Below are 20,478 nucleotides of genomic sequence, written 5' to 3'. Positions count from 1 at the left end.
CAGTTGCCTCCTGCACACTCCCTACTGGGTATGTGCCCACAACCAAGGTACATGCCCTTGGCCAGAATCGAACCTGGGACCCTTGAGTCCGCAGGCCAATGCTCTATCCATTGAGCCAAACCAGTTAGGGCACAACTCATGCATTTAACACCATTTTGTTCTCTTTAGAAATGTATTTATATTTAAAACTATCCAATAACAGATTTGTCAACCAAAGAGATCTCTCCCTCCCTCCCTCTCTTCTTCCCTTCCTCCCCGTCTCTCTTTATCACCCTGCTTGGTGTAGTTTGATATTTACTAATAATTGTGAGAAAGACAAGAAATAATGTTGTGGCACATAGAGATGGTTGGTCAGGAAGTTATGAAAGGCCACTGAGATCTTGTCAAAAGGTTAGAAAATACAACCTGAAGAGGCTCTCATTGATTATGATGGGGCAATTTGAACACCAAAAGGAATGACAGCAATGGATTGAAACACTATACACACACATAGACACACTTATATGTATATTTTCACTCATAAAAAAACAAACACCCAACTGGTCACCATTGAAGATTACTAGGATAACTGCCTCATTCTGAATATTGATAAATAAAGGTAAGGAATGAAGGCATTCATCCTGCCTTTCCTATATGAATTTTATTGTGGGGTAAACAGTTGATGTGGAAAATGTCTTATAACAGAAATCTAGCTAATAAATGCAGGAGGAATAACATCATCATTTTGTAGCCCCTAATGAAACGACTCTAAGCAAGGGTTATGCATGGATGCTGAAACCATTAATTTAAGACTGATACATCTTCTGAACAATTTTAGCATCACTACAAGTGGGTCAACCAGAAATTATATACCTTCTAATACAATAGGAAGCTAAAGAAAAGATTGAACTGAATCTAATGAAGCCTCTAGATCTAACTTCAATTTAAAGGAAATAGGAAAGGTAGAAGAAAAGTTAAACACCACCATGAGGAAACAATTAGCCAAGTCCAGAATGTGAAGATACTATAGGACCATTAACTTTGTTTCTTCAAGAAATAAATGTCATGGGAAGAGGCGGGCAGGCAAAGCAAGGTGGGGAAGAGGACTTTCCTAGATTAGAAGAGACCTCAGAGACATAGCACCTAGATGTAAAATATGGGCTTTATTTGGAACCTGATTCAAATGAACTGTAAAAAGACATTTTTAAGACAACTGGGGTAATATGAAAATGGACAGTATTAGATGATATTAAGGAACTTTTGTTCATCTTGTTGGGTTTGAAAATGACTTTGTGCATATATAAAAAAGAAAACCATCCTTATCTTCTGAACTATTTATGAGTGAAATTGTCTGATGTTAAAATACTCCAGTAGTCAATTAGTCAATAATGGGATAAAACAAGTTAGGCAAAATGTCAATAATTATAGAAGGTAAATGACAGATACCCAGGGATTTATTATTCTGTTTTCTTTACTTGTATGCACATTAAAAATTTTCTGTCATGAAAGATTAAAAAATTCATTTCACATTAAAAGAAACATGTAGCCCTTTCTACTCAGTAATTAAAAGTCAGTGTTCCTTTCCTTTGTATTGATACAGATAAGTGTGAACATTCCAGACAGTTTTTCTTTGATGATTTTTAATTAAATAAGCCAACTTTTAAAAGGGCAATATTGTACAGTAGATTTAAAATGAACTCTTTGGGACTTAGTTTCAGTAATAAAATCTGTCCTCTCAAACTGATTTTGATGAGGTTTAGATTTCATAAAGTAGCACAAAATATTGTTCAGTGTCTTTTTCTTTTTGCAATTTTTAAATTAATTTTCTTCACCATTGCCAAGAGCAATTTCATAAGATAGGCTTTCAGAGAACCCTGCTTTTAAAGCAGAGCTGCGTATTTCTCTTCTTTTTTATACTTTGACCATTTGCCATGTGCACTGTTTGAGTGGTAGAGGAGGGGGAATTGGGAATAGGGAAGAGATGGAAGAGTGGACTATTGGGAGATGTGTTTTCCATTCAGATTTGTTTTTCTGCCCCTTCATTCATTCCAAAAACTTTAACTCTACTGTCTGCAAAGGCCTACTGGGGAAGATGAACCAGTCAGGCAGGGTCCTTACCCTTCTGGAGTCCTTGCCCCTCTGGGGAGAGAGTCCTAAGCTGCTGGTTATCTAAGTTGTAATGTGGCCAGTGCTGTGAATGTGCAGAGTGCTACAAGAGGGGAGGGTCTGGTCTGGGGAAGAGGACGTCCTTGAGTCTGACAGGAGAGTAGGAATTGGCTATTTAGGTGGAGAGGTCAGAGGAACAGGGTTAGCAGCAAAGGGAAGTGCATGCTGGAAGGGGAAGGATTGAGCCTATGTGCCCAGAGCAGTGAGCATTTTGGCCCTTATGTTAAGGTCAGTGGAAAGACATTGAAGATTTAAAATAATTTACTCTGAAATATTATATGCATATAAAAATATTTAAAAAATGTATGATGAACACTTGTATATTCATCACCTAGCTGAAGAAATAAAACCTTACCGATACCGTGGAGCCCCTGGTTACTGTTCTTCTGTCTTTTTTTTTTCTATCCTTTTCTTTTCCTTCCTTTTTTCCTTCTTCCTTTCTTTCCAGGAGCAACCACTATCTTGAATTTTCTGTTTATGTATTTTTTCTTTTAGTTCTACATATGTATGAATCCCTAGTCATGTGTAGTTTTGCATGCTTTTATCTTTCAGTAGTAAGTAGCATGAATACATCTCAGTGTAGAGTGAGGACTGTAAATTGCAGGAACTATATAGGATGAAATGACTGAAGGGCTTTGTGCAGGGGGGGACGACATTAAGTGTGTCTTACAAAGGTAATTTTTTATGCAATGTAGATAACAGATTGGAGGTGAGCAAAAATGAATGGGGAGAGCAGTTAGAAGAATGCTGTAATCTAGCTGGTAGTTGATGGGTGTAGCTGCTTAAGAGAAATTATATATAAACCCGTAACCATGGCCCTATGGGTTCTTGTCCCTCCTATTTGACCTTGCTGTTCCTCAAACATGACACACTTGTTTCATGCTTCAGGGCCTTTCCCTGTTCTTCTACTGAAAGCCTTTCTTCTCAAATCTGCAGAGTTTTCTCTTTCACTGCACAGAGTTCTTTGCTCAGAACGGTCTTCCCTGGCCACTATTGAGAAGTGACCTCCTGCCCTTGTCATTGTTTTCTAGTCTCCTTACTTGCCTTTGTAATTTTTTTTTATTTATTTATTTATTTATTTATTTATTTATTTATTTATTTACAGCCTGTTTCCCCCGCTAAAATATAACATCCATGAGGGTTGGGACTTCATCTATCTTGTCTTACATTGTACCCCCACCCCTCAATTTGTCCCTTGTATATACACTGAGTGGCCAGATTATTATGATCTCTGAACGCATAGTAATCTGGACACTCAAGTGTATTTGTATCTCAAATGGGTACCAAAAGTATTCTAGACTTTTGCTGGAGATCAACCACCTATTTGCCCTGAGCTTTCTTTTTTTTTTTTTAATTTTTTAAAATATATTTTATTTATTACAGAGAGGAAGGGAGAGGGGATAGAGATTTAGAAACATCGATCAGCTGCCCCCTGCACACCCCCACTGGGGATGTGCCCGCAACCAAGATACATGCCCCTGACTGGAATCGAACCCGGGACCTTTCAGTCCGCAGACCGACGCTCTATCCACTGAGCCAAACCGGTTTCGGCTGCCCTGAGCTTTCTATCAGCCAGTGCAAAGGGGAAAACTGATCAGGTGCAAGATTTATAGTATCTTTGATATCAAATAAATGAGGTACTCAAGAGAAGTACACTGAGTGGCCATATTATTATGCATTCAGAGATCATAATAATCTGGCCACTCAGTGTAGTAGGTGCTTAATAAATATTTGTTGAATAGATTAGTGAGTTGACTTATGGTTGGGATAATGGACCTTATCCCAAACATCCTTATTGCTATAAACTTTTTCCAGCGCTTGAAGTTAATGCAAAACTCCTGTTCTTGCTATACATTTTCACTTGACTATCTTGCTGTCACCTCAAACTCAGTATGTCTAAAATTACACCTTATCTTCCTTCCTCCAGTCTTCCAGTTTGTTCAAGCCAGCGTCACTGACAGTCCCCAGGCACAAAACCTTGGCATTATGCAGCGTTCACTAGTCCTAATATCTTGGTGCTTTCTGTGCCCATATATATCTTTGGAGGAGTTTCTGGTCAGTGTTTGCACCTCTGCTTCCTGCTATTAACGTTGTAGCCAGCCCTCAAGGCCCTGCTTGAGTCCTTCTCTTCTGGCATCAAGCTGAAGTTTCCACCCCAGCACCACTTTTATACTTAGGTCTATAGTTCTTTTTTAAAACACAGTATCCTGACTTGTACTGTTAGTTACTTCCCCATGCCCTAATACTTTAAACACAGTAAAGCAAATAAACTAGTTATTGATTGAGTCACCTTTATTTCCTTCTTTATTAATCCATTTTTAACCTCATCATGTGTGCCTATCCTTAGTTTTGTCCTAGAGCCCTAATGCTTGCCATGTTGTGTGACAGATAAGTCAGCTGACAGGACACTGCCATCAGCACAGTTTTCTTGCCTCCAGCTTTTTATCTCATCAGGGTTGGGTTCTCTCTGAGCCTATGGAGGCTCTTGCAGTTTTAAAAGGTGAGGAGTCATAGGGTCTCAAGTCCTGCATCAGGCTGGAAATGGATAGAGGCAGTGGAGTGTGAGCTCATGATGTTAGTTTTCAGTTGTATTCAGTTATCTTTTAAAATGAAATCAATAGCTATTTATACCTACTTAAAGCAAAGTTACAGATTGTGAACATAAATTTGGTTGGTTTAATTATTTTAATTCACATTTATTGAGTTATATTGCAATGAGCATAGATGTACAAAATGTACCTCTTAAGATTTTACTTAGAGGGGTCTTTCAAAATCTAGCAGGCATGGTAGTTATTTAACATGAATATTAGTAAAATATGGTAAATGCTGAATCAGAAGTAGGTGCTGTTGGAATGCACAGAAGGAAGCATTTAAATCATTGAGGGTTCATCAGGGGAAGCTTATGTCATGAAGGACATCATCGGGCCAAGAGTTGACATTTGAGCAGGAGCTAACCAGGTGGGCAGGGACTTTAAGTTCTTGGATATGTTTAGTTCATGAAAACAAAATAAAATAAGTCTGAGCCCAAATAAAGCTCTAGTGAAGGGTGATACCAATAAGGGTAGTGTTTTATTTCCTTAATATCACAGCTCATTGTCACCAAGAAGTTCCAGTTCAACAGTGCCCTGGAGCAGCATGCTGTAGAGATGGCCTAACAAAGTGATTAAGTATGGGTTCTACAATTAGGCCGCCCAGGTTCAGATTTCAGCTCTAGCTTTGGCAATTAAACCTCTGACATATTATCTACTTCATAGATGTGAAGATTAAATGAGATAAAATACACAACCTGTTTATGGAAACATCCTACATGCAGTAGGTGCTCAATAAAGATTTGCTTTTATAGTTATTTTTCACTGTTCACATCAGCCAGAGCAGGGTTTGCCAAACTACTATACCAAGGTTAAACCCAACCCACTGTCTGATTTGAAATAAAGTTTTATTGGAACACAGACATGCCCGTTCATTAAATATCATCTATGGCTACTTTTGTGCTCTACAAGACTGAGTTTAGTAGTTTTGACAGAGAGCAAATGGTCCAGAAAGCCTATAATATTTATTTGGCCCTTAACAGAAGATATTTGTTGAGCCCTGGACTAGAAGATAAAATCAAACTCTTCAGCTCTCAAAATCTTCAGTGATTGCTTCCAAACCTGCCTTTCCACCCATAATTAACAGATGGCTGTAGCAGTCTTTGGTTTCTGCTGCCCCTTCTGTATGCTTTATGAGCTGCTCTCTGTTACTGGATTGTGGTTTCTGTATTGTTATAATTGCTCTTTTCTCTTTTGCATGGATGTGGGCAGCATCAGGGCCAGGACTAGGGCAAGCTGGATGAGGCACTCACCTTGAGTACATAATTTAAAGGAGCCCCCAAAAAACTTAGTAGTCAAAATAAATAATGTCTTAGTGCAGTAATTAAAAAAATAAAAATTAATGCAAAAATCTATGACTAACAAAAATATCAATTCTACTGGAAAATAAAGATAGGATCAGAATTACTAATTTTTTGGTTTTACTCAGGCTCCAACATGCTCAGCTTAGCACTAGGCAGCTGAGAACAGGTAACCCATACTTAAAACACTACAAACCCCAAACATTCATACCTCTTACATAAATATGGTAGAGTTTTTTTTTTTTTTAAATATATTTTATTGATTTTTTACAGAGAGGAAGAGAGAGGGATAGAGAGTTAGAAACATCGACCAGCTGCCTCCTGCACACCCCATACTGGGGATGTGCCCGCAACCAAGGTGCATGCCACTGACCGGAATCGAACCTAGGACCCTTGAGTCCGCAGGCCGACGCTCTATCCACTGAGCCAAACCGGTTTCGGCTATGGTAGAGTTTTTAGATTTAAAATAACCTGCTGATCACATTTAATGACATACTCAGATCCATGTCGGGACTACTTTCATAAAGTATAATTATGCAAGTATTCTGTTGAACTTAGCTTATAGTAGTGATCTGTATATAATCTATTGTATAAAATGACAACAAAATTTTTTCCAAATAGTTTATTTGAAATGGTTCACTGAGAGCAGTGAAGCATAGATTAGAATAGCAGCATTGGGTAACTAAAGCTGTTTACCAAGAGATCTGAAAGGATCACCTAGTTCCTATAAGCTTTTTCTAAGAAAGGCCAGCTAGTGATAGTAATTGAATTTTAATGTTTTATGATAAACATTGACCCAGCAAGCTTTTTTAGATGGCTTTCTGATCTACTTTGACATTTCCTCAGGGTGCTGCAAACAGTGACTTGTGGTAGGTTTAAAAATATGTGTAATTTGTTTTAGTGAAGGAGATTTGGAAATATTCTGTAGAATTTTATTAAAGTAGAATCTGTAAGGAATAAGTCTGGAGGAGTGGACAGGTAACTTTCTATTTCTCAGACACTGTGTTAAGATTTGTAGACTTGATGTTTCAACAAAGTAAATTAGTTGTTCTAGTTGGCTATCACTGTTATAAAGAGATAAAATATAATATTGAACTTGATGCTCTTTTGTTTTCTAAATAACACTTTTAAATGTTTATAGGTATATAGTGTTGATTGGAGCCAAACCAGAGGCGAACACCTTGTGGTATCTGGTTCATGGGATCAAACCGTCAAACTGGTATGTTGATATTACTGTATTTAAAAACAAATATTCCTTTCCCCAAAGCTTCCACTGCTTTTTTTTCTATTCTAGAATATTTTTATGTAGCTTTTAAATTATGGAGCTAATTTTATTTTTAAAAAAATGTATGAAAGCATTTATTAAAATTTAATATTTTCTAATATTTTGGCTGTAAACTAATAATCAGCTCAACATTGATTATTTTGGCCCCTTAAATGCCATCTTGCTTTATGTAAAAATATATTTTTAAAAAGTCCTTGAGACACATATGTATATCGTATGAGTGTGTGTGTGTGTATATATGTGTGTGTGTGTATATATATATATATATTTATATATTATATATGTGAAAGCATACATTTGAATTTACCTGTTAAGTAATTGATCTGTTCATTTATTTGTAGTGGGATCCAAATGTTGGCAAGTCTTTATGCACCTTTAGAGGCCATGAAAGTGTCATTTATAGCACAATCTGGTCTCCCCACATCCCTGGTTGCTTTGCTTCAGCCTCAGGTAAATAATTCCATATTTACCAAAAGTCTTACTTGTAGTGAATGGTGGTCTTGCTTTCCCCAATAGGTGGCGCTGTGTACCTTAGATTCTGAGGAAATAACACACCAAAAAAAAAAAAAAAAAAACACCACACAATTTTTTTGTGCTCTTTAGACTGTTTCATTCTTTACCAACCTCTAGACATTCTTTACCAACCTGGATTACTTTTTGATGACTCTAACCATTTGACTTACATGTTTCTTTTTGGTGAGGTAAGAGGTGTGGGACAAAGAGCAAGTGAAGGCTTTGGCATTAGTCTCTCTTTGATGTTTACCCTCCTTTTAGGGGTATTCTCTGTAATTCATTGCTAATAAGCCATAGCAAGGATAGGTTTTGGTATGATCTTTTTTCTGACTGTTGCTTTGCTTTTGATTGATGTTAGCAATTTTAAGGTGAAGTAGATACTTATATTTATATCTCTATTTTTTATAGAGAAAAATTATTTTGTTAGCTTTAATAATTACACTTTATACTGTTTGCATAAAGATTTACAAATGTGTTTTGTGGGCCAATTCATAAATAATGTAAAATCTGAACAATCTAACTGTTAAGTTGTAGAGACACATTGCCCAGGTTCTCTGCAGGGCCATTTACAGCAGCGCAGTCCACCTGCCTAATGGCGGTTTAAATAGCTGTCTGGGTCTTCACTCATTCCTAGCTGCTCTGGAGCTCCTTTCCCCGGGCCACTTGCCTCATTCTTCTCACACCCCTTCAACTCTGCCCTTACTGCTCTTGTACTTTCATCATTTACCTTTTCTTCCCACCAGTCTAGCCTCTCTCTTGTGCTCTCCTGATTTTACATGAACAAGTTCAGTGTCAGGGTCCTCCAAAGGGTGACAGGGGAAGAAGCTGAGACGGAAGAGCAACCCCTTCTGCCTGTGGTTAGAGAGAGAACTGTTCTCCACAGAGAGGAAGCAGTGCATTGAGAGGCATTTGGAGTTAGCATTCATGTGGTTAAGAATATGAAATACCAGTTCTTAGTGATATTGTAGTATCTGCTACACCAAGACTTTTAATAGTGTGAATTAGATAGAATGCACTTTAAGGAACAAATATAATTTCTCTTAGGCAGATTACAACTGGTTATAAATCTTTCAAAATTAGGAACCAGTCTAGCTGTTTTTACTAGCCCCTGAGCGCTTCGCTTAAATGGTTTTATCTTTGGTTTGTTTATCAGAACAAAGGTTGCTAAGTTGTAGTAACAGTTATAAGAATATGTAACATGTGCTAATTAATCATAAATATTGTGGTGATTGACTAAGTAAGATAATCAGTTTTTATTTTTTACTTTTATAACTTTCAAAAAATAAATTTATAAAGAAAAAAGTGGTATTCCAGATAATTCCTATTCCAACCGTGTACCTACAGTGAGGAAATTCAAACAACACAGAAACATGCCAAATAAAAAGTAAAAGCCTTCCCTCCCCCTCCCCTTTATTTAACCATTATTAACATTTTCTTGTGTTTCTCCATAAAAATTCTTTTGCTCACTCCAGAATATATGATACAAAAGATTTAAAATATTTATAGGGAATATTCTTGAGGAAAAAGTCAGATACTTTCAAAGGCTGAATTTGCTTAGTGATGTTAGGTTTTATATGCTTATAGCTATAAAACCTTTGTTGTTGTTGAAATTGCATAGGAAAATAACTTTGTGACTATGAGTCAGGAATTCTCCTGTCCCAGATTCCAAATTCTTTATCCCCATTGAAAACATTGTTTTTAGAAAACAGTTTTTGATTGTAGAGATTTCTTAGTAATCTTAATACAGTATAATAGCTGAATTGAGTAAATCATACCACCATTCAGAAAGAGTTTTTGGACCATAGTTTTGATAAACTTGATGGAAAAGAATATCCATCAATTATATATTGTGAATTATATATACATTTATAGTATATATTTAAATTTATTAAAATAATTTTAAAGTAGAGAAAGAGGTACATCAAGGCTTTTGGGATGGGAAGAATAATATATTTTTTCTTGTCACATTTCCTTTTCCAAGCTTAAATTCATTCTTTCATCTTTTATCTTTCAGTTGTGCAGCTAGTCATAAGGCCAGTTGTGTATTAAGTAAATGATAGCAATACTGATATATTTAATTTGAGTTAACTCTTTAGCCTACATATATAACTTGAGTTAGTCATCGTTTGTGCTTTAATTTATTGTAAATGCTAATGAGTTTCATGTTTATAGTGAATAACATCTGTAAGATGACCACAGTTCAGTGTAATGGTTATACATAATTTTTATAATTTTACTATTAGTGAAAAGCTTTAATACAGAGAGCATTAGTACAATTAAATTAAAATTTTAATGAAGATGTGAATCAAATTTACATTAGCATCATTTTCTTAGAGAAGGCATGCCCTTTAGCTTCATATCCTACGGTTCCAAAGGAGACATTTCAAACCCTGAATGGAATTAATAGTATAGAATAGATCCACTTTCAATGAACTGAAACATGCTTCAAGGGTAAAACAATGAAGACATGTCCGTCCGCTGGGAGCTCTGATTGTCATCATTCATAATAAACTACAATTAATAATGAGTGCAATTTTACATATTTGGAAAAGTGTTAGTAAGTAAAACTCCCTGAACTACTAACATATTTTTTAAAAATTCCTTTATCTTATTATTGTATATAATTTTGTTAATTTACATTATTATTTAATTTCTCAAATTGTCTCCATTTTATTTTAATTGTTCTTCTTTTTATGCCCATGAGCAAATGCAAAATCTGACAGTGACAAAATCATGAACTAACACAGCTGCATTTATTTAAATGTCAAGCAGAATTGTGTATATTAGCCCTTTATTTGAACTGAGTCACACACACCACTTGTTTCATTGGCCTTTTGTGTAGCTTGGTATACGTAATATTGACTCTGATATTACATATAGAGTGTTCAGTGTGAGACTGAATAGCAGAAAAAAATTAGTTGTATGTAAAATATTAACAGTATAATCATAAAACAACATTTAAAAATATCTGTATGTTGTAAATAGATAGTGTATAAAAACAGTCTTTTATCAACAGTGATCATTAGCTTTAGAAGAAAAAAAGATCATCTGTTTAATGACATTATTTTCATGTGTTATATTAGAAATGAATATAAATAGTGGTCATATCAACCAGGACTTGTTTTGTTAAAATTGAAAAAATATTCTGACCCAAACTAGTTAAGGAAGAAGATAATTTATTTGCTCACATAGTTTTAAAGTCCAGAATTAGAACTGGCTTTATAGAGACACTAGAGGCACGGTGCATGAAATTTGTGCATTGGGGGTGTCCCTCAGCCCGGCCTGTAGCCTCTCCAATCTGGGACCCCTCGGGGGATGTCCGACTGCCGGTTAAGGCCCAATCCCACAGGGATTGGACCTAAACCGGCAGTCAGACATCCCTCTCACAATCCAGGACCACTGGCTCCTAACCACTCGTCTGCCTGATTGCCCCTAACCGCTTCTGCCTGCCAGCCTGAGCGCCCCCTGACTGCTCCCCTGCTGGCCTGATTGACGCCTAACTGCACCCCTGCCAGCTTGATTGCCCCCAGTTGCCCTCCTCTGCTGGCCTGGTTCCCCCCAACTGCCCTCCCCTGCTGGCCCAATGGCCCCTAACTGCCCTCCCCTGCTGGCCCAATCACCCCCAGCTGCCCTCCCCTGCCGGCCCAATCGCCCCCAACTGCCCTGCTCTGCTGGCCTGATGGCCCTCAACTGCCCTCCCCTGTTGGCCTGATGGCCCCCAACTGCCCTCCCCTGCTGGCCCAATCGGCCTCCTCTGCATGAGGCAGCAGAGACACTGGGACTGGCCTCCTTCACGCCACAGAGCCATGGGACCCGCAGGCCTCACTGCTGGGTCCCGCCTCCACTGTGCATACGGCCATCTTGTGGCGGCCATCTTGTGGTGGCCATCTTGTGATGACGTCGCATGCGAGGACCACCTAGGCTTTTATTAGTATAGATGACTGGATATAGGGTTCAAAGGATGTTCTTGTCCTCATTTTTGTTCTGTCTTCTGCTCAGTTGGTTTCAGTATCAGGTACCACGTGATAGCAAAATGGCAGTAGTTTTAACCCCCACATCCTTTTTGGTTTCTGCGCTGTAGGAAAAAGTGAGAGGTTCTCAGACATCTAGGAAAGTTTTGTTTTCTCTCATTGGCTCTGAAGGGTCTCTGTGGTTGGAGAGGGGTGTGTAATGTGTTAGTTGGCTTCTGCCCAGCTTAGTTCCTGCAGTTGGGAATGGGAAATGGGAGAGAGTGGTGCCCAAACTATGTACTAGTACACTGAGAATGGAAAGAGTCGAATCCTGATTAGGTGGAAGTAGATGGATACATTCTGGGGGGCCAACAGACACTAAAATGCTGCTCATTGAAGGCTTAAAATAGATCTGAGGGGTTTTGATGGAAATCAAGCACTAGACCTGTGTGCTATGAAATATGTTCCTTTAAAAAATTTACTGAAAGGTTTAGTAACCTTCAAAGTTGTATGAAAATCTAGAACTAAATTTATCATTAGCTAAATTAAGACAGAACAAAAAGGGAGATTTGTTAGAGATTTAGATCTAGATTTACCTTCCATAGCAGAGTTCACTAAGGACGTTGCATTTTGTCTAGTTCATGGTAGTCGTATTAGTACAGAATTTATATTTCTAAATTATATGAGCTAGAAGGGAAGAATATTTAGCTCGTTGTGGAAAGAGGATTAATGTGAAGTAAACTTTCTTGTGAACCATGAAAACTAAGTTACTGCTCTTACAGACCCCATATAATTGCATAAATGATAGCCATGTGTGAATATGTTGAGTCTAGTAGTTAAGAAAACCTCATTCTACTCTAACTAAGAAAAAGTCATATGATATCTGATAGGCATCTGGTATTTCAATTAAATTAAATTATTTGGGCCCAATATACATCCTTTTGCTACTCAGTTCACTTCACTGTTTCAGACTCAACTTTTACACTCATTCTTTCTTCCCAACTTACTTTTATCTGCTGCAATTTGAAATGTAGACATAGTAGCAGCCAGTGCTTCCTGTTCTGCACTGTGCATTTCCATTCACTGGTTCTGCTGCCAATTATAATTGAATAATATAACAATTATTCAATTATAATTGAATAATAAGTTCAATTATTGCAACTGATAAGAGAAGCTGGTAATTCAGGTGGTTCTATGGCACCATTAAAAGGCCCTGATGAATATTCAGCTGAAATGAGAGGCCAGTTTTCTGGAAAATATGATTTAAAAACAGCAAATATAGGTGTGCTGGTGGCTCAAAGAGTTGAGTGAGTCATTGTGCCATTTGGCCAGAAAGTCTTTCTCCTACCTGGAAAACCAACGGATGAGGATGAAGTGCCAAATGTGTGCAGCAGGAGCGACTGTCAAGGAAGTGAATTCTTAGGTTCTGAAGAGCAATTCTCACTTTGTGGTGCCTTTAAATTAACTGCAAGAGGGGACAAGCCATGGCACTTGTTTAAAAAAAATGTTGCTTGGGTATAATAGTGAGGAACCAAAATATTGTCCCAGAGAAGTTTAGAATAACCAACTACAAAGCCTTTGTTGTTGTTTTGTTTGGTCTTTATTGGAGTACTAGAGGCCTGGTGCACGAAATTCGTGCATGGGGGGGTGTCCCTCAGCCCGGCCTGCGCCCTCTCTCAATCCAGGACCCCTCAGGGGATGTCCAACTGCCGGTTTAGGCCCGATCCCCAACCGACAGTTGGACATCCCTCTCGCAATCTGGGACTGCTCACCCGTAACTGCTCGCCTGCCTGCCTGCCCAGTGCGCGTCATAGCAACCGGTTGTTCTAGTCATTCTGGTTGTTCCTCCTTAATGGTCGCTTAGGCTTTTATATATATAGATAATACACATACAGAACAGTACAGAATCTTAACTGTACAAGGCAATAGATTTTTACAACGAACACATCTGTGTACCAGCAACCAGATCAAGAAACAGAATGTTTTCAGAGGGAGGCCCTCCTCATATCTCCCAGTCATTACTGCCTCCGCGCCTCAGGATGACCACTGTGCTGCCTCCTAATAGCATAGATCAGGGGTCCTCAAACTACCGCCCATGGGCCACATGCGGCCCGCCGAGGACATTTATCCGGCCCGCCCGGTGTTTTTGCCTCCGCTGCCTGTCCTGCTTAGCAGCCGACTTAGCAGTGTGCATAGGAATTTGTTCATAGTTTTTCTTTAAACTATAGTCTGGCCCTCCAACGGTCTGAGGGACAGTGAACTGGCCCCCTGTTTAAAAAGTTTGAGGACCCCTGGCATAGATTAACATTGCCTTTTGTGTCTGGTTTCTTTTGCTCAACATTCTTTGTGGGATTCATCCATATTGTTGCTAGAATAATAGTTCTTAATCTCCTAGTCAACATTCATTGTAATATTTTGTCACCTTAAATCGTCCATGCCCATATAATGTAATTTTTAGGGTGAGCGCAAGCTCTCTGAACTTTAAGCAATGCTTTATAGTTATAGCAGACTTTATAGTTTCAGCCCTAATATAAAATAAACTAGCAGCCCGTTTGCACGGAGATTCGTGCAATAGACCTTCATTCACCTGGCTGCCTGCACCAGTTTTCTGCCAGCACCGGGGACCCAGGCCTTGGCTGTGGCCACCGCCTTCTGCCTTCTTTCAGGCTTGGGGCTTGGCCCCGGAGGCTTTCCCGGCCTTGGGCTCGGCTGCACCCCAGGGTCCCTGCAACAGTTTCCTGGTGGGCGTGGCTGTTGGGCATGGCTTGTGGGTGTAGTGAAGGTACGGTCAATTTGCATATTACTCTATTATTAGGTAGGATGTTTGAAAGCTGATGTACACCATTTAGGCACTTCCTGTGTTTTAGTGGAAGCCTCGTGCAGAATCCAATGTTTTTGTCTGTGACTAGGCTTTAGAGACTGAAGCTCCAAGTGAACTTCATCACTCCCTCCAAGATGATCAGGGATCTCCTTTGCCTACAGGCCTTGCTTGGACCTGACTGGTCAGCTTCTATCAGTTGCAGACCTGCAACCTCCACATTTCATTACTACCAACAATTTAACCTTTTGCACTCGGATGTCGAGTGTGACTCGACACGGTTAGCATCGGTAGCAGCGCAATGGAAAAAGCAAGCGAGTGCAAAGGGTTAATACTTAACTTTTTTAACATCCAAGGAAATCAGGAAAACGTTATCTAAAATAGCTAAATTTAGCTAAATGATCTGATTAAGAATCTAAAATATAGGAACATATATGTGGGTAAGTAAAGAATAATTTAGCCCTAACCGGTCTGGCTCAGTGGATAGAGCGTCGGCCTGCAGACTGAAGGGTCCCAGGTTCGATTCCGTTCAAGGGCATGTATCTTGGTTGCTGGCACATCCCCATTTGGGGCTGTGCAGGAGGCAGCTGATCGATGTTTCTCTCTCATTAATGTTTCTAACTCTCTATCCCTCTCCCTTCCTCTCTGTAAAAAATCAATAAAATATATTTTAAAAAAATAATTTAAAGATTTAGCACTTTTCTATGCCATTTATTAAAATATCTACTCTGTGCTAGCAGTCATGATAGGTGCTTTGCAGAAACTTTTATTGCACTAAATTCTTGTACAACCCTGCATATAAGCATTGTTTCTTTTTTAGCAATGAGGAATCATTCTCAGAGATATCATATAACTTGTGCAGGGTCGCACAACCACTAATGGAATTCAAGACCTTGACTGTCATCACCCCAGTCATAGAACACAATCTTATCATTAATATGAACGAGCTTTCTCTCATGATCAGTAATTGTAATTTAGTTTTGATGTAGCTATATATATTTATTTATTCTGGGATTTTTTCATCTGGGCATTTTGTTGTTTTCTCATAGTTTACAAAAAGTCAAGGTAAACAGCATATAAAACATTTAATCAGGGGTGACTTGTGCAGCTAAGCAATGTAAACCATATTTGTAATAATGTAAAGTATAAGTCTTAAAAATTTTCAACTTGATTTTTTTCCAAGGAGAAAAAAATATCTCTGGATGGCTGATTAAAATGTGGTAAACATAAAAACTAAGATTTAAAAATTCTCCATTTTGGCTTGGTAGACTTTGCCTACATTCAGTAGTAAAATTGTTACTGTTTTGTTTCTTGTAGCATGTGCTGATGCAGGGCACTAACTTTATTTAATAGAAGCAAGGATTTTCAGGCTCTTTTCCTAAAGAGAAAAGCACAGATGTGTGTTTGGTCAGCACTGTGCTTTTCTCAGTGTGAGATACAGATTTTTCCAATTTGAATACATCCAAAAAACATTGTCATGGTGTGTTATTTGTTGTAGTTCATCAGTTTTAGTAGATCTTATAATGCATTATTATAGCTAAACAATATGTGTATGTATGTGATAAACAGATGGCAGTATCCTCTCAGTGAAAGCAGTGTGTTTCCCATGACTTACCATCATGGATACATGTCATTGAGCATGCAGGTGGTGTGATGCACAGTGATCAAGTCTTCCTCTTTCACCAGGTGATCAGACTCTGAGGATTTGGGACGTGAAGGCAGCAGGAGTCAGAATTGTGGTTCCAGCACATCAGGCAGAAGTTTTGAGTTGCGACTGGTGTAAATACAATGAGGTACCCTGTCTGGCTCTGTCCTGATCTGCCCAGCCCTTCCCAATGGTGAAATGTTCTAGATTTTATTTTGTCTTTGTTTATGTGGATTTGATAGTCTTTGTGGGCCATTAAGTTAAATTTAGTCCCTTTCACTTCTAATTGATGATTGCAAGTGACCTGCATTAGCATTAATTGGGTTTAAGTGCACATAAAACAGGCAGAATAAGAACCAGAAATTCTCAAAGTTCAACAGTGCAGCCTTACTTGTTTGTTTCGGAAACTGCTTCACAATTTATGTGATTTTTTTTTCTTTATTGCTCTTAACCCTGCCAATTTGTGTCAACTTTTGCTTTTCATCCTTGTTCATTTGCTACTCAGGCTGCTGAACTATTTGTAGGTTGATTTTTAATTTACCATTCCACCAGTTTTTAATATTTTCTGTTTTATCTTCCCTTATAAGCCTAACCACGCTTCATGCTTCTTAAGATAGCAGTATCCATTTGTAACTTCTTGTAACGCTTCAGTTAACCACAGAAGCATATGAATTAGAAATAGTAATGGATCAAATATGTGCTGACATATATATATTTATATACCTGAAGTAGTCTGTTGCTGTGACAAAGAAGTAAAACATATGCCTTATTTTCCCCTGTGCTAAATTAATGAATAAAAATTAAGAGAACATTATATTGGCAAAGTTTTTTAAATAAAAAGAAATAAAATAGATTAAAAGAAAATACAGTACCTATTCAATAATAATACTTGATCAAAATAAAAAAAAATTTCTGTGCTGATAACTACAGTTTATTCTCATCATCATGAATTTTTCATATAGGAAAATGAAATTGTGAACTATATATTTGGGAATTCTAAAAAAGATGCCCATTGACACTTGAGAGTGCTTTAAATTTTCTTTTTAAACATTGAAACTTATCTTTAAATGAACTTATACTGAAGCCCAAAACATTCAGACAATGAATTATTGCTCTGGTTGATGTGGGATAGGGCTGAGTGTGAACTCTGCACTTGGCCTATTCAACCAGGAACTCTGGATCCACTTGAGTTTGTAAAAAGCAGAAGTTGCAGGTTTATCATAATTTGCATAGATTTTCTGATATGTTTAGATATATTAAGATATGGCCTGTGGGAGTTGGGAACAATGATTGATTTAGATTTAGAAAAATATATAAAGATTTAATTTATACCTTTGCTTTCAAATATTCCTAAATTAACAGAACTTTTGCCTTTTAATGCCCAGCAAACAAACCCCCAGGGCATGCTGAAGAGAAAGGTTGGTTCATTGTCAGATATAATTTTTAATCCATTACATACTTATTAATATTACTAAAAGTGAATTGGAAAATCTACAATACTATTTGGGACCATGCCTTTTTCTGTAGTGTGTAGTGTTCCATACATGCTAAAAGCATATGGAGTTCTTTTTCTCTCAAGTCAGACTAATTTTTGCTTTTCTGATGTATATTTTGATTCCTTTCTATACTTGTCATATAACTTCTCAAGAATGACTCCTGGGTTCTGATTAAATAATGATCCGAAAATATATATTGTTTCTAATACAAGAACCTGGACACTACTTAGTTGAAAAGTTGTCACAGTTTATTTTTCTCTGCATTGCTTTCAGAATTTGCTGGTGACGGGAGCAGTTGATTGTAGTTTGAGGGGTTGGGACTTGAGGAATGTTCGACAACCAGTGTTTGAACTGCTTGGTCACACCTATGCTATCAGGAGAGTGAAAGTAAGTTTATATCTTTTCTTTTTATACATAGAATAAAATATAATCAATGAAATATAAAAGGTGCTTATGGGTTGGAGTTATTTATTCTTTTTTATGCATGTTTTTGTTAACCAACTAGTTATAGTGAACATTGAAAGCTAATATTAGGTAAAATATTTGAATAATTATTGAATGAATTGGGACAATGTAGCCAATTCATACTTAGAGTTAAATAATTTTTTTATTCTGTCATCCCCAATCTACTATTTCTTTTAATATTTTTTAACTATAGTAATTACTTTTAGTATTATATGCTTCATAATTTCCTATTCAGTGAGATGGTCTCTTTACTTTGTTGAAACTCATATAGCAAAATGGTTACTTTTTTTCTTTTCTCTAACATGATAGTATATATGAATGTTCACAAACATTTGAGGTATAAATGTAAACAGCAGAGGATGAGATAAATTTTTTCTGCTGCTCCTAAGAAATTTGTCTGCTTATCAGAGCCGTAATTTAGTTTTCCAGCTTCTGTTTAACTCCAGGCAGAATAAGAAACAAAAATTCAAAGAATTTCATTCTTTGTTTTTACACTGAAGGTAAAATGTACTTTATTGATCTTTTCTTTATTAAAGAAATATTTACTGGTTTCAGACAGGAAGAGAGAGGGAGAGAGAGCTAGAAACATCAATGATGAGAGAGAATCATTGATTGGCTGCCTCCTGCATGCCCCCTACTGGGGATTGAGCCCACAACCCAGGCATATGCCCTGACCGGGAATGGAACCGTGACCTCCTGGTTCATAGGTTAATGTTCAACTGCTGAGCCACACCAGCTGGGGTTATTGATCTTTTTAATAAGATAAGTATGCTATTCCTATTTCAAAAATCTAAAATTTCAATTAAATTAATATTTTAAATTTTATTGGCTGCAACTTAACATATGAGACACAGTGCCCTGGCACACAGGTTTTAGTAGTTGAAGGTATTTTTACTTTTTGTTCACAGTGCTTCTGAGAATGAAATAGGGTAATGTAGTGAAAGTATTTTGCAAACTAGAAAGTTGGCAAATCTGGTTATTATGTGTATGTAACTATTAAAGTACTGATGAGAAAGACAACAAAGAAATGTCATTGCAAAGGGCAGCTTATGAAAGTATGTTATTACTTATGTAAAATATACTATTTTAAATTTAAGTGTTTTTCCTGTAGATAACATACATAAAAGGCTACAATATTTTTGCCTTGAATTAAAGCATATAAGGTTCAGAAAAGCCTAATTTTTAGTGACAGCCCTGACTAGATTTTAATTTATTAAGCATGTTATAATTACAGCTAACTTCAAAAAAATGTTTTGTTTTATAGTTTTCACCATTTCATTCTTCTGTGCTGGCCTCTTGCTCCTATGACTTTACTGTAAGGTACAGTAGTTTTGGATAAGTTTCATTGTGAAATACCAAGTAGCATTTGCATCTTTGCAATTTTTAGGAAGATAATGTATTTATCTTACTAATATAAAAAATGTGAGCTGGGCACATTTGAAAATTTGCCACTGGTTTGTGAGTTTTTAATGGCATTTTCTTTAACTTCTATTGATTGCATATATAACCAAGGCATTTACTCTACTTTCCTTATTTTCCGCTTTCCCTTCTCCATCAAATTTTGAGTTGTTTTATTTATACTTTGTCAGAACATGCAACATATAACATATAGCACCATCATATTATATAGTATTCTTCTACTCTTATTTCCACCTTTGTTTTGCTTTTAGATATATAACTAAATATATTAAATACTCATCACCAATTTTTTTGCTGAAATTTCCCCATCATCTCTTGGTTTGATGAATTTTTCTTCTAGTAGATTCCTCAGGAAGGGCTGATGATTAGGAGCCCTTGCATGTTTAAAACTGTTTCTCTATGTCCTGGATACTTAAAGGATAGCTTAACTGAACATAAACTAAATTTACATTTCTTTCCTGCAGCTTTTTGAAAATGCTCCCTCATTTTGGCCTTGTTTTATGTTGTTTTTGAGAATTTTGATGGCAGTTAATGGCCTTATCCTTGTGAGTTATTTGATCTTTTTTTCAGTTCCATTTGCATGCTACAGGTTAAAGAGTTCATTGGGTTCTTTAAATAATGTAGCTTCAGGTCTTCTTTTATTTCCAAAAGTTTTTTTGGATTATAATTTGAAATATTAGTTCTGAGACAATGTTTTATCGTTTGCAGGGGCTCTCAACATAAATTGAATTTCTTTTCGCTGTCTTCTATATCAAATGCTTTCTCTCTGATGCTTTTTACTTTTTAATTAAAAAAAATCTCATTTTCATTCTCTTGGTTGTTTTTCTGCTGTTTTCAGAGCCGTTATTATGTT

The 20,478-nt window shown here is 37.1% G+C and overlaps 1 protein-coding gene across 4 annotated transcripts in view; it reads left to right on the top strand.

Moving 5' to 3' along the window:
• The window catches only part of PEX7 (peroxisomal biogenesis factor 7), a 64,862-nt gene that overhangs the window by 9,454 nt on the left and 34,930 nt on the right, over positions 1-20,478 (top strand). For 3 of the 4 annotated variants that reach the window (XM_008162039.3, XM_054721807.1, XM_054721806.1), the window contains exons 4-8: positions 7,176-7,253; positions 7,661-7,769; positions 16,287-16,393; positions 18,015-18,128; positions 19,471-19,526. In XM_008162039.3, coding sequence (XP_008160261.1) covers positions 7,176-7,253; positions 7,661-7,769; positions 16,287-16,393; positions 18,015-18,128; positions 19,471-19,526 — 464 coding nt within the window. The remainder of the gene's footprint in view (positions 1-7,175; positions 7,254-7,660; positions 7,770-16,286; positions 16,394-18,014; positions 18,129-19,470; positions 19,527-20,478) is intronic. The other variant, XM_054721808.1, reaches the window with a different exon arrangement.

This window comes from Eptesicus fuscus, chromosome 10 (genome assembly GCF_027574615.1).
Source record: "Eptesicus fuscus isolate TK198812 chromosome 10, DD_ASM_mEF_20220401, whole genome shotgun sequence".
Classification (NCBI taxonomy): domain Eukaryota; kingdom Metazoa; phylum Chordata; class Mammalia; order Chiroptera; family Vespertilionidae; genus Eptesicus; species Eptesicus fuscus.
The sequence above is the reverse complement of the archived record's forward strand: the minus strand, read 5'-3'. Positions and strand labels throughout refer to the sequence as shown.